The sequence below is a fragment of the Myotis lucifugus genome, unplaced genomic scaffold (genome assembly GCF_000147115.1).
Source record: "Myotis lucifugus unplaced genomic scaffold, Myoluc2.0 scaffold_287, whole genome shotgun sequence".
Taxonomy (NCBI): domain Eukaryota; kingdom Metazoa; phylum Chordata; class Mammalia; order Chiroptera; family Vespertilionidae; genus Myotis; species Myotis lucifugus.
The window spans coordinates 408,234-434,322 of NW_005871335.1; the positions used below are offsets into that span (position 1 = coordinate 408,234).

The following is a 26,089-nucleotide window of genomic DNA, read 5'->3' on the forward strand; positions in this document are numbered from 1 at the left end:
GGATAAGGAAGGAAGAAGGAGGGTGGGCAGGCAAGGGAGGTCTGGAGAAATTGGGACAGGCATCATCGAGAAGGCGACATTTGAGCAAAATTTGAAGGCAGGAGGGGAGAGAGCCAAGCAGAGATAAGGGGAAGAATGTAGCAGGCAAGGAAGCAGGGATATGGAGGCCCTGGGTGGAGTGTGTCCTGTTGGAGGGACACCTAGAAGGCCAATGTGGTAGGAATGTGAGCAAGCAGCAGGGAGGAGAGCAGGAAGGCCATGCCGGCCATGCCATCCATCGCAAAAACTTGGGAGCTGTGGGAGTGTGTTGAGTGGTCAGTACATGGTCTGAAATAGGATTTAAACTGCTTGCTTTGGCTGCTGCACTGAAAACATGGAAGCAGGACAAGGACAGAAGCAAAGAGTCCTATTTCAGGGGCAACAGCAGCAAACCAGCTAAGAGCACTTCCTTGATGGGGACCTTCCCCAGGACACCTGCTGGGGAGGGAACAGAGCAGGATTCTTGGTCCGGGTCTCCCCTCCACATTGTACAGCCTGCAGACCCACCACCCACATGCAGGCCAGGCCACTAGCCACAGCCTGCTGCAAACTCACTCTGAGACCTTTCAGAGAAGGAAGGGAAGACCTTACGTGCCCTCCTGGGCTTCATTGCCCTCAACTCTAATGTCTACCTCAGAGGGATGCTGCAAGAATTGGATGAAGGAACAGCTGTGGAAGCATTTCTGAAAAAGCATAAAGCACTAGCTAAATGCATGCAATTGTAATTAATACTAATAACAGTCACCCCTCCTCACCCTGCAACCATTGGCCTATAAATACCACCCAAACAGCATCTTCATGAAGGGATGATCCCCACGTGGGGATGAGACCGGTGAACACATCTGCTGGGGAGCATTTTCCACGTCATAGGTTTCATTGTAACAAGGTCAGCGATGGCCCGTTACCGTGGGCCATCTGTTGGGGGTGTGAAAGTAGCCTCGTCATGCAGAACTGGACCTTCGGAGGGAACAGCAACCTAGCAACACACAGTAATTTGCGGCATTGGATTCTTCTAAAATGCTGCTTTTCACGTGTCTTTCTAAGGATGGCTGGTTTTGTTTCTGATGCTCTGGAGGACGCTGACTGAAGCTAAGATTGGGTCACCTGCCAGCAGACAGCACTTGCATGAATTGGGAGGCAGGGGGTGGGCATGTGTCTGGTTGAAGGAAGAGGGGGATGGTTGGTTCAAAGCAAGCCTGGAGCAAAGAGAGTGGCGAGCAGGTTGGTGTCTCTTCATCAGGTGCTGGTGCTAAGTAAAAGCTGAAAAGGATATCAGGGGGAACGCTTTGTCTACCCACTATGCTGCACCCCTGAACCTGATACAAAACAACATTGAATGTAACTGCAACTGAAAAAAAAATTTTAATTTAAAAACAAAACTGAAAGGGACTGTTCTGCCCGGCAACCTTGACAGACTTATAAAGGCACCAGCTGTTTTGCTTCAGGGTCCAGGTGAACCGTTGAAACAGAGGGCAGGGAAGAGGAGCATTTGTTCCGGTTCAAGGGAGAACACAGCGACAGCAGAGCTGATGGTAGAGCAGCGGCAGCATACAGCCATGGGACTGGGCAGTGGGCAGGCCCTTCTAGGATGGCCAGGAAAGGTGACCAAGAGGATGGAATCCTTGTTCTAGGTCTGGAAAGAACATTTCTGCAGGTTGATGGGGGGAAAGGAGGTAGGTTCAAGCAGAGAAAGCAGTACTGCAAATTCATGAAGGCGTGAAACAGCCCATAAAAAACAATACAAAATAAGAATAATGCTAACCAATATCATACATTACTATTAATAATACTTTTCATTTAATCTTCACAGCAACCTAAGAGGTAACAATGCGTATTATTCCCGTTTTACAGACCAGAAAGTAAAGCTTCGAGAGGTTTAGTGCTAAAACAGGTCAGTGATACAAACCATGGTTCAAAACAGGTTAGAGCAATGCAAAGGTCTCCAGACTCTTGGATTTGTATGAATCAATGTATTAGATATCCATTTCTGTATAGCAAATTATCCCAAAATGTAGTGGGTTAAAATAATAAACATTCATTATCTCACAGAGTGTCCATGGGTCAGAAACCTGGGGAATGGCTTAGCTGGGTTGTTCTGCAGGCTCAACTGGGGTGGGGAATCCAGTTCCAAGATGATGCACTCTAGGGATGATGAGTTGGTGCTAGCTGATGGCTGCAGGCCTCAGTTTCTCACCACACACCCTCCTCCATAGAGCTTCTTGAGTGTCCTCGAGACATCGCAGCTTTTTCCCCAAGGCGAGTGACTCAAGAGTGACCTGAGAGGAAGCTGTGATATTTTATCTTGTAGACTCAGAAGTCACACACTGTCATTTACTCAATATCCTGTTAATTTCACAGTTCAACCCTATTCAATGTGAGAGCAGGGCTTCAGAAGTCAGGATAATTAGCTTGGATTTTATTCCACCTGGGATGGAAGCCATGAGAGTTTTTTAAGCAGGGGTGTGACACAGCCTAATTTTAATTTTAAGATCGCTTTGGCTACCAGACGGAGGGAGAATGGATTAGAGAGAAGCCAAATGTAAGCCAAGATTTGCGATGGTCCAGGCTAGACTTGATGGTAGGGTGATGCTGGATATTTCCAAGTTACTCTTGAAGAATTTGCTGCGGATTAGAGGTAGGTACTGAGAAAGGAGGGAAAAACAAGAATAAAGCTTAGATGTGGGGCTTGAGCAGAAAAAGACTGGCAAGGGCCAGGTGTTCGTTTGGCCGTCTTTAAGTTTGAGGCACCAAGTACACATCCAGGGGAGAGGTTAAGTAGGAAATTGGGAGAAGTCTGGAGCAGTGGTTCTCAAACGTGGCTCCACATTGGAATCACCTGTCGAGTTCAAACTGCTCTCTGGGCCCCACCCCCAGAGATGCTGACTAACTGGTCTATGGTATGGTCTGTGAATAGGGACGTTTTTTTAATGTCCCACAGATCATTCTAATGTGTAGGAAACTTTGAGACCTGCTGATTTCTAGGGAAAGGTCAACTGGAGATTTAACTTTGGGTGTCATCAGGGTATAGCTGATAACTTAGAGCCAAGGGACTGATTGAGATTCTCTGGAAAGTCGGTGAAACTGGAGAAGTGAAGGCCAAGGTCCAAGCCCTGGGGCTCCCCCAAACCCTGAGGCACCCTCGAGTTTGGAGCGGCAGGAAAGGAGCCTGAGAAGCAGCAGCCAGCTCCTGACTCATAGCAGGGACCTCAGGCCACTCTTCCTTCCCTCCGTGGAGCATCGGGTGCCTGTAAGGCAGGTGCTCACCGGCCATCTCCTCCCTCTGACTTGTCTGGGGAGCTTTCCCAGCCCTGGAGACCAGCTTCCCCAGCCTCTCTGTCGGCTCTTTGGCTGCTGCTCAGGGCTGTTTCTATTCCCTGGTCAGTGCAATGCAAACCAATTCATTTAGCAGCTGTTCCTCCTTCTGAGTGTTTGTTCCAAGACATATTATTCCACATTTGTCCGCATTAAACTGCATTTTATCACCCATTATCCCAAGTCCTTCAATGATCTGGGCCCCTCTGCGTTTGATTGCAGAGCTCAGTGATTTGTGGTGCCTGCAAAAGCTGTCATTTGCAGATTTGAAATCCTTCTTGCAGGGCCATTAGGGGGTTATTAGCATCAATAATGTGGCTTCGCAGAGACAGAAAGAGACAGGAGGGACATTGGGGGGGCTCCTTGCCTGGGAGATACTGTGACCCTAGCTCACCCTCCTCCCCTCTCCCCACTCAGGGCTTCCCCTTCTATCCTGACACCCACACTCAGAGCGTCTCCAGTGAATTGCAGACTCCAACTCTAACTTCTCACGTCACCCTCCCTGGCATCCGTAGCCTCCAGAAATCTCAATAATTTAATAAACTGCTCCTACCAGCACGCCTCCGGCTATCTCTAATCAAGCTGATGGCGTTGTCCAACCATCCCTGGCCTAATTGTAAAGGACATTTCTGGAGATCAAACATATATTTGCATTTCCAGCTTGCAAGCCTCCATGCAGTTCTACCTGGTAAACAACTTATTATCCCTGACACCCTCCTGTGATTCACCCTTGACCTGCACGCGGGACCTAAAAGGATGTTGAAGGGGGCGTTGCCTGTCTAACTTTTTCAGTCAGGAATTCAAGGCTCACGGTGGCAGGTCAGAAACAAGACCCCAACCCCCTCATCCCTCCCACCTCCCATCCCTGGTGCCTGGGAATCTTTGTTTCTGCTCCTCTTAATGAGATTTTATTTCATTATTTTCAGCTTACCCTTTTTTATATGTTAAGGCATCATAAATCCTTCTGGGAGGCCTGAGAAATAATTAACTAAAGAACCTATTTCTTTTCTTCACAAATACTTGGAGAGCACCTGTTCTGGGTCAGGTGGTGAGCCCTGATGTGCAGGGGATACAGAAGCAGGAATGAGTTTCCAGTCCAGTGAGGAGCCAATAATGCTAGTGAGGACCATGGAGCTTTAAAGGTAGCTTTTACGTACTGCTTTTCTGAAGTCTGCTCCCCCAGCTCCTTTCCTCCCCTGGTGCCCACCAATGCCATCCCCCACCCCAGAGCCTTTAGGAATGAGTGGGCAGGTACTGGGGTGGTCACTGTGACTAGGGAGGGAGGCTGGCATTTAGTGCCTGCAAGACACTAGATCAGGGGTCCTCAAACTACGGCCCGCGGGCCACATGCAAATACAAATATTGTATTTATTCCCGTTTTGTTTTTTTACTTCAAAATAAGATATGTGCAGTGTGCGTAGGAATTTGTTCATAGTTTTTTTTGAAACTATAGTCCGGCCCTCCAACGGTCTGAGGGACAGTGAACTGGCCCCCTGTTTAAAAAGTTTGAGGACCCCTAAATGCTCTGCAATGCTTGGGACCACTTACATGTCAACAGCACCCCACAGATAAATATGGAGAGATGGGGTGTGTTAGCTTCCTGCGGCTGCTCTAACACATGACCACAAACTTGCTGGCTTAAAACAACACTCATTTACTATCTTACAGTTCTAGCGGTCAGAAGTCTACAATGGATTTTACGAAGGTCAGGCCCGGCCAGTGTGGCCTGGTGGTTGAGCATCGACCTATGAACCAGGAAGTTGAGGTTCGCTTCCCAGTCAGGACAGATGCCTGGGGTTGCAGGCTTGATCCCCAGTAGGAGGTGTGCAGGATTCTCAATGATTCTCTCTCATCATTGATGTTTCTGTCTCTCTCTCTCTCTCTCTCCCTTCCTCTCCAAAATCAATCAAAATATATTTAAAAATAAAGTAAAATTAGATAAATAAGTAAATACATACATACATAAAACGGTGGTCGGGGGAGGGCTGTGCCCCTTCTGGAGACCTAGGGAAGAATCCATCTCCAAAGCCAGCAAACGGCCTGCCAAGTCTTGCTCACACTGGATCACTCCAGTCTCTGCCTCCAGCATCACATCTGCTTCTCTATTCTCCTCCCTCCTTCATTTACAAGAACCATGTGATTCCATTGAGCTCACCCAGAGAACCCAAGTTAATGTGCTCATCTCAGGATCCTTCCCTTTCGCATCTGCAGAGTCCCTTTTTGTAAGGTAACATATTTGCAGACTCCAGAGATCAGAACACAGATATCTTTGGGGGCCATTATTCTACTTGTGACCCTGGAGGACAAATGTTTAGGTGTCTAAAGGTACACTGACAGCCTCAGCCACTAGAGGGCGACCTCACGATGCAGGCAACACTCCATTATCTACTACGGTGGTGGCCTGGTTAATTCAGTTATCCAAATGCTGCGATGTCAGGAGTTCCAGACCACACGTACAGATGCCGTTGAGGGAGCCTGCATGGAGTAGCAGCCCTTGATAGAGCGCACTATCCATGCCTTATTTCACCTGCCAATAAGTGTGGATGTCTTGGTCTCACGTTGACCACACAATGGGAAGTGATCCAAAGGTGAGAAAGAAAGTTTAGACCTTGACAAAAGACCTACACAGACTAGGAACTGGTTACACAGATAATTGGGCATCGACTTAATCAGGACTCCACAATATTAACACCGAACAGACGGCTTTTCCATTTGCTAAACTCTTTCACATCCATTATCTCATTCGCTCCACACAGTGAGTCTGGAGGCAGTTGGAGCAAGTATTATTTTTTTTATCACCATTTTACAGATGAAAAAACTGTGGCCAGGAGAGCGTTAGTAACTCGCCCAAGGTCACTGAGATAATAAACTCCAGTGTGTATCTCAAGTCCTTGGACTCCCATCAGAGGTTTTGTCCTCTCCACCACACTGACTCTCAAAGCTCCAAGCAGCTGATATGCAGAGCAGAGACTCGGGGTAAGCCCATCGAGTCTTAATGGGATTGTCATTTCTAAAGAGGCAGCATGAAGCCATGACAAGGGTTTAGAATTAGGGGTCAGACAAAGCCCAGTTTCCACATCTGTAACTTAGAGATGGTCCGTGATAGTTTACTGCTGTGTTTTCCAAACTAGCTTGATCTTTAGAACCCCCTGAGGTGACCGTTAACAATATAGATTTTCCTGTTTCCCCAGAGAATCAGTGCAGCAGGTCTAAGGGTGGGACTCAAATCTCTGGGTTTGTAATAAGCAGGCCTGGTGGTTCTTCTAAGCAGGAAGTGTGGAGAGCATTGGCCCACAGGATTTTGTGTGAACGAAAGGAGGTGACGTATGTATCAAGCGCCTGGCCCAGAGCGGCCCTTTATAAACGTTGGGTTACCTCTCTTCTCCCACCTTCATCAGGAGGCGTTCTGTCTGTCATTTCTTTACTTTTGATTATTGGTGTTAAGAAGGCAAGCTCCTGTTTCCAATGACAAAATTCCAAAGCTTTATCATCAAGAATATGGCCCTGGGTAGGTGGTGGTGGGGGTGGTAACGCCTTTGGGTGGTGGCAGTAAGTGATCAGGCAAGGAGAGAATCCACTAAGTTTATTGAATTCCTTTGAATAACTGTTTCACCACTCCCTTCCACCTTTATGCAGTGAGCAGGAATAACTAGCCCAATGCATTTATTTTACTTAGCTGCTGATTTATAAAACCCACCTTCTGCCTTGAGCTCTGCGTGCATTACACACAGATAAACAATACACCCCACATCATCAGTCTTGTCACCAGCCCACATCCCCTGAGATGAATCCAGTCTCTCCGCAGTGGGAAGGGGAACTTCTGTTTCACCAGCGGGTTCTGCCTGGGTCCGGGCCCGGGCCCAGCTTGCAGAGTGAACAGTGGCGTAAACCACCCAACTCTCACCTTCTCAGTCCAGTTGTCCCACCACGTGGTTTCCAGAGACCCAATGGCAGGCCCTGCCTGGGAAATGAATGGCCGCTTGGTGGCCAGAGTTTCTAGACCAGCCGTGGGCAAACTACGGCCCGTGGGCCGGATCCGGCCCGTTTGAAATGAATAAAACTAAAAAAAAAAAAAAGACCGTACCCTTTTATGTAATGATGTTTACTTTGAATTTATATTAGTTCACACAAACACTCCATCCATGCTTTTGTTCCGGCCCTCCAGTTCAGTTTAAGAACCCATTGTGGCCCTCGAGTCAAAAAGTTTGCCCACCCCTGTTCTAGACCCTTCTTCCCCAGATGGGACTCTACAGAAATGGTTGTCCACTCCTGGAGAACAGGGGCATGCCTTGTTCCTGTCTGTCCCCAGGACCACTTCAGCACCCTGAGTTAAAACATGGTATGTTGTGGCATGAATAGGCCATAGAGTTGGGAGGTTTATGGTCCAAATTTTTGCGTAGGCAAAAAAAATCCCACATTTCTCCCTTCATAGGAAACAACTGCCACTTATTTTTCTCTTCCCTTCAACCAGCAGTTCCCAACCAAGGGCAATTTTCCCTTCCAGGAGACAGCTTTGATTGTCATGACCCAGAGTAGCTGCTGGCATCTAGGATGTAGGTAGATGCCAGGGATGCTGCTAAACACCCTACAATGTACACGGCTGCCCCACAACAAAGAATTACGCAGCCCCAAATGTCAGTACTGCCACGTGCCACGCTTGGCCAAGACTGGTCCCCCTCTAATTGCCCACGGGCCTATAATAGCAGAAATCAGTTTGTCTCATCGAAGCAAAGAGAGAAGGAAACACACTTCTACTGGGCACCACTAAGGGCCCCAATATTGTGCTAGACACAGATTATCTTGATCAACCCTTACGAAAAAAATCCCTCACCATACCCATTTCATAGATCAGGAAACTGAGGTTAAGAACATTTAAATCCATTGCCAGGAAGAGACAAAGCCAGAACCATACCCAGCCCTTCCTGACTCCAAAGCCAGCCATCCAACCACCATGCAGATTAAGGCTAAAGAGTGGCTGTGGGCAAAGCATAGTGATGGGCCTTTACCCACCCCCAAATCATATCTTTCATAGGCACCATAAATATCTCCTGAAACATAGATTCTCTTTGGATTTGCATGTTACCCTGGCATTCTGGCTCTCCTGGAATTCTGGGGGAGGAGAGGGGAGGAGGGTGGTGGTAGAAGCCTTTCAGTCTGTCATGCATTAGCATCAATATACCCTCCTGCCTGCTCTCCATTCATCAGTATCTAAGCAGGTGCATTCCCTTCATCCAGCCTCTCATTCCTCAGCGCATGCTCATTCTGTACCACAGAGGAATCCCCAGCCTGACGTTAATGGCATCTAGGATGTAGGTAGATGCCAGGGATGCTGCTAAACACCCTACAATGTTAATGGGGGTGCTACTGGCTTTGAGGAGAAGCCATTTGATATTGCCCAGAACTATGGTCCTCTGCTTCTCCCTGCAAATCCTTTTAACAGCCCTGACCCCTGAATAGTAAATCTCAACATATGCTCCCCATTCATTGTGGCAACCCAGCCTGATACGTGTCCAAACACTCCCTGGGGCACAGTGTCGCTCCCCAACTTTGAGAACCAGTGGGTCCCCAACCCTCAGTCACATTTAATTAATGTTATGCCTGGGCTATGGCGTTGCTCAGAGATACATAGGTGGTTCGCCATCCACACGCCCAGCTGGTTTCATCCAGAGCTGGGAGCAGGGCTTTGTGTGGGGCCGTTTCTCTTTCCCATTCAGAGGGAAGCTTTGAGGAGGCTTCTCTATGGACATTCCAGGCACCGGCCAGTTTTGTTCATGGTTTTAAACCTAAAATATGCTTTCACATCCCAGGTTGTTCCCACTTCCAAGACTTTATACCTATTGTGTTTCCTTCTTCCCCAGAGGCTGTCGTTCAGTGCCTACCCACTGGTCAAGACACCCCCTTCCTCTGTGAGGTCTCCCCTGATTAACCAGCAGGAGGTGATCTCTCTTCCTCTCCTGAAAACCCTTATTATTTTATACCAGGGGTAGACAAGTTTCTCCTGTAAAGGGACAGAGGATAAATATTTTATGTTTTGCTGGCTATGTGGTTCCACTTTCAACAACTCAACTCCGCCTTTGTAGTGAGAAGTCAGTCATAGATAATATGCAAGGAATGGGTATGTCTGTGTTCCAGTGAAACATTATTTCTGGACACTAAAATTTTATATCATTCTCAGATGGCATCAAATAGATTTTTTTTCATTTAAAAATGTATAACCACCCTGGTTGTTATAACTCAGCTAGTTGGGCATCACCTCATGCACCTAAAGGTTGCCGGTTTGATTCCCAGTCAGGGCACATGCCCGGGTTTGGGGCTCAAGCCTCAGTAGGGGGCGTGCAGGAGGTGGGAGAGACAGAGAGCGAGAAAGACAACTAGAATAGGTCCATAAACACGGCATGGACAACTGTGGCCCCTCTGGTCTCCTGTCTCTAGACGTGCATCATCCAAGTCCTCTGTCCTGGGAACTCTTTAACTCAGTGCTGGGCACAGGTAAGTGCTCAATTTAACACGCAGGAAAACAGCTTGGCGGTGCCTCCAAAGGTTAAACAAACAATTACCATACGACCCAGCAATTATGCTCCTTCGTGTATACCCAACAGAATTGAAAATAGGTACTCCAACCAACACTTGTGCACACGTGTTCATAAACCCCACTTTTATGGCCCTGGTCAATCCTATTTGTGCTGAAACCCCCAATAACCAGCCATCACCAACCTACCATTACTACGTAGGGCAGCTCCAAATGATAGTGTTTTATGTCCCTACGAGACACCTGTGGATCCTTCTAAAAAAGCAGAGTATTCCCAGAGGAGTGTGTATCACGTGTGAATGTCATGAAAGAAAATTTTAGAACCACTGGTCCAGACAGTTGGGAGATTTAGAGAGTTATAGATCCCACTCGCATCGCTTGGCCGCGCAGGAATCATAACAATCATGCTAATTATTCCTGCAAACCCCGTGGGAGGTCAGGCAGACTGTGCTTACACCCGGGAAGGAAGCCAGCGATTCCCTCCCAGCTGCTGCCTCCACAGCAGTGACCTCTGCAAAGCTACCTTCCTCACCTCCTTGCCTTTCCAGAGCACATCTTTTGTGAAGGAACCCGCAGCCTCCTCCAGGAGGCTGTCTGCTTACTTAAGGGAACTGGGGGGGCCAAAAGGCTGGGAGCCGAAGATGAAATGGGAGTCGTGTTAATTCCACGTTAATGACAGCAGAGCAATTTTCTTACAGGAAATAACGAGTTACCTTAATCATTTTAAGTAGTTATTAGCCGCAGCCTGAAAAGGATGGTTATGCTTATCACAATACACGCACAAAGGAAATGAAGACATGAATAACGGGACCTTAAGCAGATTTCTGGCGTCTTCCTTCTGGGGAGTATTAAATGGTATTAATCTTTTTAACCGACTTCAATCCTGAGACCAGAGCCATGTGAGAAAATGTTAAGTGAACTGCTGGAAATAGAGGTGGTCCCGCCAGATTTATTGGGCCAATTTACCAACAGCAGAAGTGGGCCCCACCGCTGTGAGGAAGGCCATAGAGAAGGAAGAATGACAGGGAGATGTATGGATTAATTAATAAAATGCAGATAATAGCATCTTTCCCAATATTAACACTTCTTCAGAGGCTGCTCTATCTCTGTCCCTGGGAAAGAAAAAAAAAAGCTACAATTACACTGTTTGTTGTTTCATCCCACACCACCCCTCCTCCAGATAACGATCAGAGTTTGGAAAATGAATAAAATTCAGGCAACTTCTCCGGACTACAGCCACACAGTAGTAAAGAAACTACAACAGAAGAAAAAAAGTGCTTGTACAAGGGTTTTCCAGGCATGTCGAGTCTTTTCTTTCCTGAGTAAGAGGACACTTTTTCTTCCCTGTGATCAATTCTGCAAAGTCATCCATATCCACAAAGTGCAGTTAGTGCCTATGATGTGACAGAGACGAGGCTAGTCCCTGGGAAACAATTTCTCTAAGCCACAGTCCTGCCTTCCAGCCGCTCTCATTCTAGGGGGAGGTGCTCCTATGAGCAATAATTGTAACGTGGAGCCGTAAAGGCCTTCATAGAGGTATGTTGTAGATATGATGGTGGCGCACAGGAACACATGAGCGCTTCCACCTGGTGGGTAAAGACTAATTAGGGTTTTGAAGGATGAGTAGGAGTTTGCCTGTTGGACACAGGGGTAAAGGACATTTCAGGTAGAGGGAAAGGCATATTCAAAGGTACAAATGTGCAAACAGTCAGGTCTGTACAAGAAGTAGCAGTGACTTGGCATGGCTGGCATGTGTGGTTTGATGGGAAAGTGAAAGGGGGAGGGGGAGGTCATGAAGGGCTCTCAGGTGATAAGAAAGAGCCGGGACGTTTCCCGAAGGAGAGTGGGGTGCCACAGGACTGTTCCCTAAGCAGGGGAGTGAAATGTTTAAACTGCTAACCTAAAAATGAAAGGTCTTTCGAAGTGAGAGGCAACAAGCATTTATTGAGATCAATAAGAATAGCTATTCCGGAGTCATTAATTCAGGCAGAAGTCCAAATAACATTTCTATTAGGAGACCAAAAGCAATGGATATTTCTGATAAGGGGAAGGGGAACAATTATATCAATAGAAGAAAGGTATTTTTAGTGGAGCAGATAACATAACATAGTGATGTTAATTCTCACCAATGCTTTTAAGTTTCAGTCCCGTAGCCATATCTGATTTCTTGTTATCTTTGCACACAGTTCTTTGGGGAACAAGGTTGCTTAGGCTATTTTGCCCTGTTCTTGACATTCCAAGATTTGAGGTGTATGGCATGCCAGGCCCCTCCTTGGCATGGCAGCTCTGGCTCCATTTTAAAGTATCTCTGTTTACCTTATGGTTTACAAAGCTTAGAGTCATCACACCGACCAGTGTGCGGAGGCTGGGCTGGCGGGACAGGAGGATGGAAGCAGCAGGGCCCGTTAGGAAACTGTGACATAATCCAGGTAAGATTAAGCAAGGCCCTGAACTGAAGTCGTGGCTCCGGGAATGAAGAGGGAGGGGACAGTTGCTGGAACCGTCAGAAGGATGACTGAAATCCACAGGACTTAATGGCTGATGGGATCCCTTAGACTTCCGTTAGACAAGAGTCTTCCTAGGTGCCCATGCTTACAAATGCAGTGCCGGGCGGATGATGACATTGTTGGAGGGGATGCCAGAGGACCAGCTCTGAGGGAAGTTAAGGTGGTGGGATCACAAGTGTGGCTTGGGATAGGCTGAGATTTGAAGCGTAAAATTCCCTGTGAGGGCTCGCCTCCCTTGCCTAGACACAGCGATTGGCCACAGACAGTGGGGCGGCTGCGTGGCATTGCCTCGGGTCAGCGCTGTACCTCTGCCATCTGGGACTTCGGAGACCTGCTCTCCAAATGCCAAAGAAGGCGAATGAGCACGAAGGCTCCGGGGCTGGGACTGGGAGGCTGCGTTTGTTCCTCGCTGCTCTTCCCTGCTCTCCATGTGGGGACCTAGAAAGCCAAGAATGGCCCTTTCGGGCACCCATCCAGTTCCACGGGCCTTAAGGCCATGACCTGTTCAACTCAGAATGAGCAGCAAGAGAGGTGTGTGTTTTGTGTCAGCCCAAGATGGCATTAAAGAGCCTCTGTCTCTGGGACAGGCATAGGACAGGCCTCAGGACAACTGAGGTGGTTGGAGTCCCCCCACCCACTCCCCAGGCCCCCTCGCCTGCAGAGTTCATGGAATTCTCCCCTCCTCCACCCCCTGAGAAGAGCCAGCCCTTGGGAACTCACTTTAGCTATTGAGGGACAAGGTGGGAGGGCATGGCGTCTGGCCTGGTGGAATTCATTCCTGTTCAGTTCAGCTCCACTGGGCAGAGCTGGGCCAATAGCTCTGGCGTGGGAATCGGGACATGAGCTTTATCTGGTTTCCTGCAGGATATCTGGGGTCCACTTTCATTTTGGCTTCTCGTCAAGAGCCAGGTTCTGGAATTGGGCTCTTGGGTTCAAATTCTAGCTGTTCAGCTCATTAGCAGAGAGAGAGATTGGGCAAGCTACTTCACTTCTTTAAGCCTTGCTTCCCCAGGCCTCTAGAAAGGGGGATGATGAAAACGTTGTAACCTGACTTCATAGGGCATCATTGAGGGGATCAAAGAAGATAATGCTTCTAAAACACAAAGAAGATAATTGTACGGCATGTAGTAGGAAGCCAATAAATGTTAGCTCTGTTACCATAGTGAGGGCACCGGTCCCCCAACCCAGGTGGTAGTTACCCCTGTAGGTAAAAACATTGTAAAACAATGACTTAAACAATGGGCTGCTAATGGACTTTACAGCTCCCACACGCCCACAAACACTAGGCATCGAGCCAGCCATCTTCTTCATGTTGGTGGTGATGGTGGTGTTGGTAGTGTGTGTGTATAAGTGTATGTGGGGAAGAGGTAATGAAAGTGGGGTAGAGGGGTAAACTAAGATTCTTGAGTTCCTAGTACATATCTGGCCTGTGCCTATGTATTTTACATGCATTAATTTATATATTCCTTTGCTAATAAATTGAAAAATAAGGAAGCCCATTCATTGACATTCATCATCTCTTCCTGCTTCTTCAGTGTAGTGTCTTTGTGGCTCCCTCTCTCCCCTGTGGCATGTAAGAACCCTGAACCATATCCCATTATCCTCTGGCTTCAGTTTGACTTGCAATAATAAGCCAGAACCGATGTGGCCATTCCTGGGTCATTCAAATTAGTTCTTGACATATTACTTTTGTTCTTTCCACATAAGTATTAGGGCCTTTCTTGTCATTTTTTTCCCCTTTAGTTTCCAATAGTTGGGTGACCTGTATCTAATTTCTTGGAATAAGCTAATACTTTTCTATGTTTGCCAAAAGTTGTTTTGCACTCTACTCATCTTTTATAATCTTCCTGAAGACTTTTTCTGATTTTTTGGAAGCCTGTTTGAGGGTCCCCCATTCCCTGTGTTCTGGATTGATATGTTGTTTTTATTTTCTTTTTTTAAAGAAACAAAATCACTAAATAATTTGTAGTGCCTTTTATGATAAAATTTATAGGCAGATATTCAAGTATTTGTTGAACACCATAACATGAGATATGTTATTGAATTTGAGTGATCTGGTCCCAGGGTTTGCAATCCATGGCTCACTGAGAACCTGGGCAGTTACAGGAAGGGCAATACTAGGAGGAAGTGGGCAGGCGGCTGGCATTGTGATTCCTGAAAGAGTCAGACATCACAGTGAGCAAATGTGCTCTGGTAACGAGTCTCTATAGTTTTTGGTTGAGTAATCTGTGCCAAATGCAAATTCATCCTGCATATCAGATATTTACATTACGATTCATAACAGTAGCAAAATTACAGTTATGAAGTAGCAACAAAAATAATTTTATGGTTGGGGGTCACCACAACATGAGGAACTGTATTAAAGGGTCGCGGCATTAGGAAGGTTGAGAACCACTGATTTAAGATCTTCCCTCTTTTCATCACCTCATGCCCAGTACAGTGCCTGGAGCATGGGACGGCATTAGGAAGGTTGAGAACCACTGATTTAAGATCTTCCCTCTTTTCATCACCTCATGCCCAGTACAGTGCCTGGAGCATGGGAGGCACAAATAAGTGCTTATTGAAAGAATAAATGAATGAAGACATGGGAGTCCAGTCTCAGGTTTGGAATATTTGTTTTGTTTGGGTTTGATTTGGTTTGGCCTAAGCACTGTCAAATGGAGAAAACAGAGGTCACAGACTGGCAGCCAGGATGCCCAGACACTAAGCTACACACATGTATTCTTTGGCCTTGATCCCTGCCTAGCCACCTTCTCTCACCTACACAACCTGCCCAGCCCCTGTTGTCATTCCATTTGCAACCCCAGGCTTAAACATCCTGTCCTCTGAAACTTTCATTTAAATATTTGGTTGCAATTCAAGGCAATTCAAGTGACTTTGATGGAAACTCAGGAGGCAACACCTTATATACCCCCCACCAGTGTGCGTTTATTTTTTAGAAGAATCACAAAACCCTGCCCTTAAAATCTTATGTTTTCCAGACGAAGACTTGTAGGTCTGAAAGGGAGTAGGGAGAGCCTCACTCAACTATCCGGGCAGAACTGTCCTTTAAAATCCAGTCCCTTTGACTGACAGCTTGGGGCTCTTTCCACTCCTCTTCCCCAGAGTCAGTCCACCATGGACGGTGTTTGTGTATATTTAATGGCTTTGAAAGTATGTATTTCTAGTCATTAACTATCACACTTTAGGCAATTAATGTGTGCAGAATCAAGCCTAGTTCTATGAACGTTTTATCCAAATTGCTCTGCAGCTTGATTTACAAGAGGACAGAAAGCCCTCATCTCTTACCTAATAGATGCTGTGTTTATATTTCCATTAATATGACAGTTTGAAGGGTACTTGTCAAGAGTGACCCTTCTGAATGAGCAACCACTGAATATGGGGCTTTAGCAACTGAATATGGGGTGTGTGAGGATTTAATCTTTCCTTCCTCCGTGGTGGGCGTTCATGGCCTCTGCAGAAAGCAGACATGATGGAATAATACGTTCTAAAAGTCATAATAGAGTTTCTTGCTTATAGAGTTGGAGTCTAAGAAAAATGAGGGCTGTTACTCTTGGTCCAGGGTTCCTCTGTTCTGGTCTGAGAACCTGCAGTGACAGGTTCTGCCTCTGGAATTTGCCTAATTTAACCTCTGTTATTCCCTCCAAAGGGGTCTCACTATTCTTCAGATGAGTTGTTGTTTTTCTTCTAAAGAGATCACCCAAGTAGCCCCCCCACCCCAGCTACTCCCACCAGAATACCTGTAGGAATTATTTATTGGAGTTCCCAAAAAACTGAGTATTGAGTTCGCCAATTTTAAGTAAAAAAAAAAAAAAGAAGAGGAAGAAGAAGAAAATATATTTTTTATTATACATATATAGCATTACAGTTTATAAAGAGTTTTATGCATGCCTTTGTTCATTCAAGTATTTAAGTACTTGGAATATGCCAGGCATCGAGCTGCATGGTGAAAATATAACCGGATGTATATCCACTATCTTTTCAAATCCTTCCCAAAGCCTAGAAGGCACAAGTGGTTGGCCTCATGTTTCAGATCAGGAAACTGAAAGATGCTAGGTGATTACCTAAGTTCACTAAACAAACAAGGAACAGAGCTTGGACTCAGTACTAGAGCTTGAGTTTCTAAGACCCTCAAACAATTCAGTACCACACAGCTGCTTCTTATTAAAAGAGGAGTTGGGTTTCTACTCTGTTTTCTCTGATTTGAGCTTAGCTAATCCTGGGATCCACTATGAACTGTAGCAAAGAAAAGCTTTCTCAGTCGGCCTTTGACATTCACTGACTGCAGGGTACCTATTAATGGCCATTGCCCCTGGATATTTGACAAATCACATGTCTCTTCAGTTTATTTACAAATGACTCTAAGGGGATAAAAACCTATGTGATCCCCTGAAATGTCATTCATGTTGCACTCTGAGATCCACATTGCATTGTGGGTGCCAGCCTCTAGCGATGGAGAATGAAGTGTTCAGGACCTTTCTCAGCCTCTCATGGACATGCTTGGCTCCAGATTGTCACGTGATCATTTGGAAGCTACCTTCCTTGTTCATGGCATAGATCAGACCTCAGGCACAGACATCCCAAGTGTCATATTGAAGCATTGGATTTTTTTCCTTCTAAGTACAATTCAAAACGGAAGTTATTTAAACCTGATTCATAAAACGGAAGTAACTCACTAACAGTTTCCAATGAGTCTAAGAGATGCAAGAGGTAGCCATCACCTCAGTGAAGTCAGATGTGAAAGCCGTGTTCTCCGGCAGAAGTAAGAAGTAATTCCACTGAAATGGGCATGAATTGGGTATAGATGTAACTCAAGTATGGGTGGTCCCTATGGAGAAGTTAATGGTTCTTTTTCCCCACTTCTTTCAACTAAATCATAGTGGAAGATTTTTTTTCAATGTTGACTTACTCTTGATTCCTGATATGAACTCTACTTGATTGTAATAAAATAATAAAAACAAAAATATATACAATAATAAAGTAATAAAAAATAACTTTTAACAGCAATCGTGTTATTTTTCATTAGTTCAATTCATTTGGGCTTCTTGGATATATGATTTAAGAGTCATTGGCCTAGCTGCCCCTTAAAAGTCTTCTGGAACATGCTAATAAATCCATCATGACCAAGCTTCTTTGTGGATAGTAGAAGTGGGGAAAAGATTCTTGCCTTAACCAAAGGCACGGTATTGCATTACACCTCTGCAATGATTTAGAACAAAGTGAGCCTTCCTTAATACTACTTCCATGGGCTCTGAAATACTTATTCAAAGAGCATTTAACAAAAGTGACCTGAACACAGCAGAACAGTGGTTTTCACCCAGAGGGTGATCATGAGACGAGGATAGACAGTGCACAGGTCGTTTGAGACCATGTGTTCTGTACATCTCCTGTTTCCGTAGCATGAACTACAGAGAGAAAAGACCAGAAAAAAATCTCCTTGGCCATCCAGACAATAAGATAAAGTAAGATACAACAGTGAGTGGTAAACGGATCCTGTCCTCAAGAAATACGATCGGGAAGTGCTTCCGCCTGGCTCTGCTGTTACCCTGGGAATGGAACAAACCGCTCATCCTCTCATTTCCTTTATCTGAGCCCCAGCAGCCAGGCATCCCTAATAGTAATAATCACCACAGCCACTTAACGAGTGCTTGCTCTGTGCCAGGCACTGCGTCCGAATCCTGCTTCATCTCATTTATGCACTTCAGCTCATTTCTATGTCTTAGCTCTTTTAATCATTCCAGCAAGGCTTTGATGATTATGTCGGAGTCACAATTCTGCATGTGAAGAAATCAAGGCTCTAAGAGACTCAATAACCCAGGACATTTGGCTGCAGAGCCAGTGAAGGATCTCCATTTGTGCCCTTCACAGGGAGGAGTGTGAGGTCATGGGCGTGTGGGGAGGAAGTGGGTGAATGCAGAGAACGAGGGCAGGAGCAATGACGCCTGGGTTGCAGGATGCCAGTGAGGCAGAGAGTTCATTAAAGTCGCCCAGGTTCAAAAAGTGCCCACAGATTCCCAGCCGTCATGGCTCAATGGTTGAGCATCAACTCATGAGCCAGGAGGTCACAGTTGGATCCCCAGGCAGGGCACATGCCTGGGTTGCAGGTTAGGTCCCCAGTAGGGGCAAGCAGGTAGCAGCTGATGGATGATTCTCACTCATCATTGCTGTTTCTATCTCTCTCTCCCTCTCCCTTCCTCTCTCTGAAATTAATAAAAAACATATTTAAATATATATTTTTATTTTTTTTAAGTGTGCACAGAGCTCCCTTTAAATCCTGGCAGTTAGCAGCCACTGCTCAGAAGTCACACCTGAGAGACTCAAACCTCATTGCAGGAGGCATGTCCTGCTCTGGTTTTCAGCAGGGAGAGGAAAGTTAGACTTTTAGAAGCATCTATTTCAAAATGTTCCAGAAAAAAAGAAAAACACATCTGGGGACATCCTTACTCAGTAGTTCTTGTTAAACGTGTGAGAAATATGTTTTCTTAGAGGAGAGAACTCTCTAGAAGATTCTTGGCCTATGGTTTGTTTTATGAAAATTTTTCAAGTCCAGAAATGGATAAGGAGGAAATACATTCAATCTTTACATCGTAGAAGGAAATATAAGGAACATTTGGTGTCTGCCTTTTATATGTGTGGTCATGTCACCCCATCTATTGCACTTGCTTGATTGTACCCTGCCTAGTTCCTGGAAGACTGTGTGATGGATCATCTCATTTCATCCCCAGACGATCCTTAGATTCATCCCCACTTTACAGATGAAGAGACTGAGGCACAGAGGGGCTATGCAGCTAGCCTGAGGTTACTCTGACAGAAGAGATTAGGCTCAGAGCCTTGCCTTTTCCAGCATCATCCTGCACCTAAACTCATCACTCCACACATGTACAAACCACCGTGCACCCCCGTGAAAAGCACCATGCGTTAAAATCCAAGTTTCATCTTCTGGGGGGGAAAATACCATATTTCACTCTGGTTTTCTAGGCTGCTGTGATAGCTGGACCACATTTGGGGGTCTTCAGTCAATGCAATTATAGGCATTTCTTTATTTTAAACCACAATTGCATTCCATGCCTTAAAATGCAGGAACTCATCAGCCACCAGGCAGAGCAGTGATAATTGCCAAACCTTAGACTGACAACGTGGCGGTTGGTACATGTCAAACCGAGTTCTTCTCTGCAGAACTCTCCGTGTGCTCTTGCTCTTAAAGACAAACTTGTTAATGACTTTCTATAAATAAGTTCTAGCTTATAATTATTGTTCCAGCAACAGCTGCTGAAATGTGACCTCCCCTCAAATGTAAAACACCTTTTCTTTTCTCTTTACTTTCTTGTGGAAAGAAAACATTTGTACACAGGAAAGCAAGGTGGGCCAGGCTCCCTGTTTGGCTGTGTGACCTGGTAAGAGTTGCTTAGACTCTCTGTGCCTTCCTTTTACCCTTTGCCTATTGCAGGGACAAATGGGGTCATATGGGTGAGCTCCTCAAGGACACGGACTATGCAGCGTTTGTCTCTGGGCTCCTGGGGTCTAGCACATGATGGGCACTTGGGACTTGTGTGTTGACTGGAAATAAACTCACTTGAGTTGACTATGCCTTGCAAGGTTTAAAGGGCTGTAGAAATGTCAAATTGTAATCACTATCATTTAAACGAAAGAAGAGGTTGATACCTAGATCCTTTCAACATGTGCTTCTTCCTATCACTTTAGAAGACATTCTAGAAAATGAATGGCCCTGAAGTTTTTTATTCATCTCTCAAATTTAAACTAGCAGTGTTGGCTAACTACAGACTGCCACCTGTTTTTGTTAATAAAGTTTTATTGGAACCCAGCCACACCCATTCTTTCATATTTTGTCTATGGCTGCTTTCATACACAAGCAGAATTGAAGAGGTGTGACAGAGACCATACAGATAGCCCACAAGGCTGAAAATATAGGTGTCCCCAAAAATGTATACACACTTTAACAGCTGATAACCCACTTAATTGTCACTCCTTTTCAGATTTAGCTGATTTGAAATAATGGGTGAAGCCAGACTAAGCTTGGAACAAAGAAAATTTATCCTAAAGTGCCACTGGACTTTTTTATGAGGATACATAAAAGATAAAGTTTACGGTACAAAACTGGCAACAGTCGATGAACTGAGGGCACATAAATACTGAACGAAATGATTTTTGATGTTTGCGATTCCATTGCTTCACGTTATTATGGTAGCAGTGCCTGGACCAGAACAGTTATCAGTTTGAAAACAAGTGTTGACAAAAAGAATTATTCGTTTCTGTAGATTCTTTTAAATTTTGAAAATGAACTACATGTTAATAAACACTGACTTTATCATTATTCAAAGTGTGCATACTTTTTTGGGGGGGAGGGACACCCTGTATGTACTATCAGAGTCTTCACAGAAAAGCTTGCTGCCTTGTGAATTATAAGGATTTTTTTCTCTCTACAAGCTCTGACCTCATCCAGTGCCTAGAATGTACATGTCTGAAGAGGACAAGACAACAGCTACAGGCAGTGTGGTTGCCCCGACAAAGACCTGGGAGATAGGTGGAGGGGAAGCAGCACCTTCTCACAGTGTAGCCCAGCTAGTGATGCTTGAGCTGGTGCAAGTCCTCAAGCATCTTTCCGTCTTGCCTTTGATGCCAAAGTTGTATTCTGACAGGTGGGAACCAGAAGTCTGGCCATGGCCACGCTGCCTTCTGGAGTCTTCTGGATAATTTTGCTTCTTTCCCCCCAATTTGGATGCCTTTTATTTTGTTTTCTGGTCTAATTTTTCTGGCTGTGACTTCTAGGACTTTATCGAATAGAAGTGGCAACAGTGGGTATCCTTGCCTTGTACTGGATCTTAGAGGAAACTTTTTCAGTTCTTCCCCATTGATTATGATGATAACTGTGGGTTTTTCAGGTATTACCTTTTTATCATGTTAAGTTCCTCTGTGCCTTTTTAAAATAGTTTTTATCGTGAATAAATAGTGATTTTTGTCAAATGATTTTTGAGGTTATGTATTTTTTATCATTATTCTGTTGATATGGTATTTCACATTGTTTTGTATATATTGAACCATCCTTGCATCCCAGGAATAAATCCCACTTGGCCATGGTGTATAATCCTTTTAATGTGCTGTTGAATTTGGTTTGCTAGTCTTTTATTGAAGATGGTTGTGTCTGTGTTCATTAGGGATGTTGGCCTATAGTTTTCTTTTCTTGAAGTGTCTTTTTCTGGCTTTGATATCAGGATGATGCTGGCCTCATAAAATGAGTTTGGAAGTGTTCCCTCTTCTTCTATTTTTTTTTTGAAGCGTTTAAGGAGAATTGGTATGAATTCTTCTTTGAATGTTTGGTAAAAGCCACCTATGGAGCTATCTGGTCCAGCTTTTCTTTATTGGAAGTTTTTGTTATGACTACTTCAATCTCCATATTTGTGTTCATTTGTTCATGATTCTATTTTTTCTTGACTCAGTCTAGGTAGGTTATACATTTCTAGGAATTTACCCAAATATTTTAAGCCCTACAGGTGTATGTATGTGTAATTTAAAAGCACACAAAAATCTAGAAAAATAAATTCTAAACTGTTAAAAGTCATATTGTTTGAGTTAGTATTAGACAAAGGTAGAGGAGGGGGCCTATCACTTTTTTTTCTTCTCTATTTTTTATTTTGTTATAAAAATCATACTTCTGTACTGTTCAAAAATCTATTTTAAAACCACAGCCCTGCCCTAGCCAGTTTGGCTCAGTGGATAGAGTGTCGGCCTGCAGACCAAAGGGTCCCAAGTTCTATTCTGGTCAAGGGCATGTACGTCGGTTGCAGGCTCCTCCCCAGCCCGGGCCCTGTTTGGGTCTTATTCGGGAGGCAACCAATCGATGTATTTCTCTCACATCGATGTTTCTCTCTGTCTTTCCCTCTCTCCTCCACTCTCCCTAAAAAGTCAATGGAAAAATATCCTTGGGTGAGGATTAATAAAAAAATGTTAAAAAAATAAAACCACAGCCCTAAGATGAGTCCAAGGAGAGATCATCATACCCATTTTTTCAGAGGAAACATGTGAGTCCCACGGAGGTGGGGTATTAGTCATGTGGCTCAAAATTGGGGGGCGGGGGGCAATTCATGTGACTATATATGTATGCTGTGTTACACAATTTTTTTAAAGAAGAGGTTTAAAAAAATATTAGGTAACCTGCTTTGCTGGAACACAGTTCCAGAACTCCTTTTGCCCCCAGACAGCTGTTGCACAAGGTCCCAACAGGCACATTGCTGATCTTCTCGGAAGCAGGAAGAAGTTGAGTCCTGCACAGTCAGATGACCTGGGATGGCTGGTGCACTGGGAACCTAAGCCATCAGCTCTGTCTCCTTCAGGACCTGGCAGCTCCCTGCTCGCCCAGCAGCCTGAGGAGGATTTACTCGCTGCCAGTGGCAGCTGTCGGTGCAGGACGTGGGCCCCTGCAGGGCAGTTCCGCTCCTAATAAGGGAAATTCACTTTATACGCACTTTAGGGGAAATGTCCTGAGATGGAGCCAGAGCCAGATGGGCACTGAGCTGATGGAAGGCATGATTGTTACCAGAAAACATTTGCAAATATGGATGGGTATTTTTGTATGTGTGTGCATATGTGTGTGTGTGCATGCATTTTACCCACACACATCTCCTCGAAATCCCTTCAGTTACAATATTGTCTTTCCAGTTGCTCTACAATATACTTTCCAGTTTACCCTTATGTTGGGGGGATAGGCTGTGCCTCACACATTTTAATGCTACACTGTTGTTCTTATTATTGTTTCTCCCTCCTTCCAGGTGCAGCTCATCCACTATAACCATGAGTTGTATACAAATGTCACAGAAGCTGCAAAGAGCCCAAATGGATTGGTGGTAGTTTCTATATTTATAAAAGTAAGTGTCTTGCATTCCTTTATTCTTCTCCTCTTGCCATTCCCACCGCAATCAGGATATCTTCCCGCGGTCCTGCTGGATGTTAGACCTAGCACAATGGGTGGTGTGTGCGCCCAAGAAAACCTGCAGGGTGGTGACTTGACATCCACGAGATTTATGAAGAATGAGATCCGTCTCAGCGAGACACAACATGATGGGTTCCATTTCACAGCACCGGGGCCTGTCCTAGAGAACAAAAACAGTGCTGGATCCAGGTCCCACGTTATGCAGAAAAATCAGAACCAAGTAATAGGAGGGGAAGGGGTAGCTCACTGACACCCCACAGGGTTAAAGCCCTGCCCATCCTTTGGAAAAAGAGATGCATGTGAGATGTCCCTCCCCTTGGGCGCTGCACTAAACAGCTCCCTCCTCCCTCCAGTTTCCCCACTATAGCTCTGGGCATCATCCCTCCCTCCCTTCCTTTCTCCCTCCCTCCCTCCCTCCCTCCCTCATAAGCATCCCCTGAAGAAAACTAAGCAAAGATCACCAGTGCTGACTTTCTGACACTCTCGGGAGGTGCCACATCCTCCTAGCAGTCAACAACAACAACAAATCTCCTACCAAGCCAGTTCTAATTTGTTAAAAGGTAATTACCATGAACATTTTTGACAGATGGAGAGAGAACACAGGTATGCAAAGTTAAAGGAAGAAAGAAAAAAAGAAATTGTCTTTTCAGTTGGTGGAAAAAAGCAATGTGTGGCATTTCCAAAAGTTGGCCGTCACTGGGCCAACCCCTTGGGAAGTTTCGGCCAGATCGTTAGAGGAGGTGCCCCAATCTGAACTGGGAATCTGACGAAGATGATTCAGCGTTTGCTACTCTGGGCTCTGAACAGAGTTCTGGTGAGGACATAGCATTGCTCAGAAGAATGGGCGTGGCGGCGCCCCAGGTACCACTCTCTCGCGCCCCCTGAAAGCATCACCCTCTGCAGCAGACACTTCACCTGCCTGGTCCTCCCTCTCAAGACCCCTTGCCTCCCCTCCCCTTAATTCCTCTCCCTCCCTTCCTGGGTGATTGACAGCAAACTACTCCCTACCCCCTGCTGAAAATCCTTTGGCCTTCATCAATCTCATGGATGTAAAATGGCCAGCCTCGGGTTTCTTGGGCACACACACCACCCTTTGCGTTATGTCTAAGATCCACCGAGATTACTGATGCAAGTCCTGGCTGCCTCGCTGTGGGGTGTTGGGAGGAACTTGTGCCCCGGACCCTGAGGTCAGTGAAAGAGGGGCACTAGCTCCTGTGTCTCTTCGGGCCAGTTTGGCCCTTAGGGTGCTTCCATTCTTCCCCTGAGCAAACCTGAAGCTTTCTGGTTAGACCTCAAAGTAAGCCACAGCATCCCTATCTTCATTCACTATAATCAACTTCCAGATGTTCCATGAGTTATCCCAGCTGGGACTAGTCATTCACTCACCCCAATGCACGGATCGAGTGTGGGACAGGGGCCAGCCCTGTGCTAGGCGCTCGAAATAGAAATAAAGCCCTCGGTCTCTAAGGGCACACAATGTTACTAGGCCTCCCCTCCTTCTGATCTTTCCGCCTCCCCTTCCCAGCTCCCTGCAGGGTAGGCAGGAACGAAAATGAGAGGCCCCACATCTAGGTCAGCTGAGCCCTAGAGATGTCACTGTGCCCAAAAGCTGAGCCGTAGAAGGGTTGGAGTTGTTGGCTAAAAATAAGAGCCTTGTTTATCTGTGGGTTTTACTTATCTCCGTCCCCTCCTCATCCCCCATCCTTCCCGTGACCACAGGGAGCTGAGATTTGGCTGTAATTGCTACTCAATCACACACCATTAACTTCCCACTTAAGCTCACTTATACCAAGTACATATTTTATCCTCTCACCCACGCAGCCAACACACTAGAGCCCACAAATCATCTGTGTGCACTTTGGAAATTTTTCAGTTACTTTTAATCAGCTCAAAAGGGCCCAGTCCCAATGTTAGCACTACCCAGACTCACCAGGTACCGGGAGCCCACGGCGCCTGACTGTGGGCCATGGCACATTCCTTTCCCGCCATGACATTACAGTGGGGCTCTCCTCCTTCAGAGGGTGCATCCGCCCACACCGGTGGCTTCAGGCTATCTTTTAAATGGCCACAGAGGATGGCAAAGCAGCAGTTGGGTTTGGTCCTAACGCTTCTGGGGTACAGCAGTGTCTAATTGGGGACTTTCCTCTGTTTGTGGGCGGGCTTTTACACACACCATTGAGCACTGTCACTCACCAAGCTCCCCTTGGTGTGTGTCTCAACACAACACACCCAGGAACAGTGGGAAATGAGAGACAGATGGCGGGAAAATAAACAGTCTGTGCTATTTCCAAACTACAAATTACCTGTTGTTTATCTAATAATAATAATCACCCGCTGAATTTTTCCAACCCTCAGAATAAAGCAGATTTAAAATGTTGATGTGTCACAACATCCGATTAGTAGCTGAGGCGTAAATTACAGAGCAGAGCTGAGCCAAGCGAGGTAGGAGATAAACTATTAGGATGAACAGTGCACCTCGGAAAAACTGAGTAAAAAGTGGGTGCTAAGAAGACAGTGTCCAAATGGTGGTCCCCTGGATCAAGCTCCTTGAACCTTGCTTTTTCTCCCAAAGAAGGAATTTGGAGACCTAAAGGCATGGGCAACTGATCCCTAAACATCTGGTACAATGTTTGGCCCATAATGGATGCTTGGTAAATTTTTATTGACTATGTGAATGCATAGATGTATAGATGGTTGGATGGATGGATGGATGGATGGATGGATGATGGATGGATGGATACATAGATGCATGGATGG

General features: G+C 45.6%; 1 protein-coding gene across 1 annotated transcript in view; it reads left to right on the top strand.

Annotated features, from left to right (window-relative positions):
- The window catches only part of CA10 (carbonic anhydrase 10), a 360,899-nt gene that overhangs the window by 316,225 nt on the left and 18,585 nt on the right, over positions 1-26,089 (top strand). Inside the window, exon 5 of the mRNA XM_006099862.3 lies at positions 23,172-23,267. Within this exon, the coding sequence (XP_006099924.1) occupies positions 23,172-23,267 (96 nt within the window). The remainder of the gene's footprint in view (positions 1-23,171; positions 23,268-26,089) is intronic.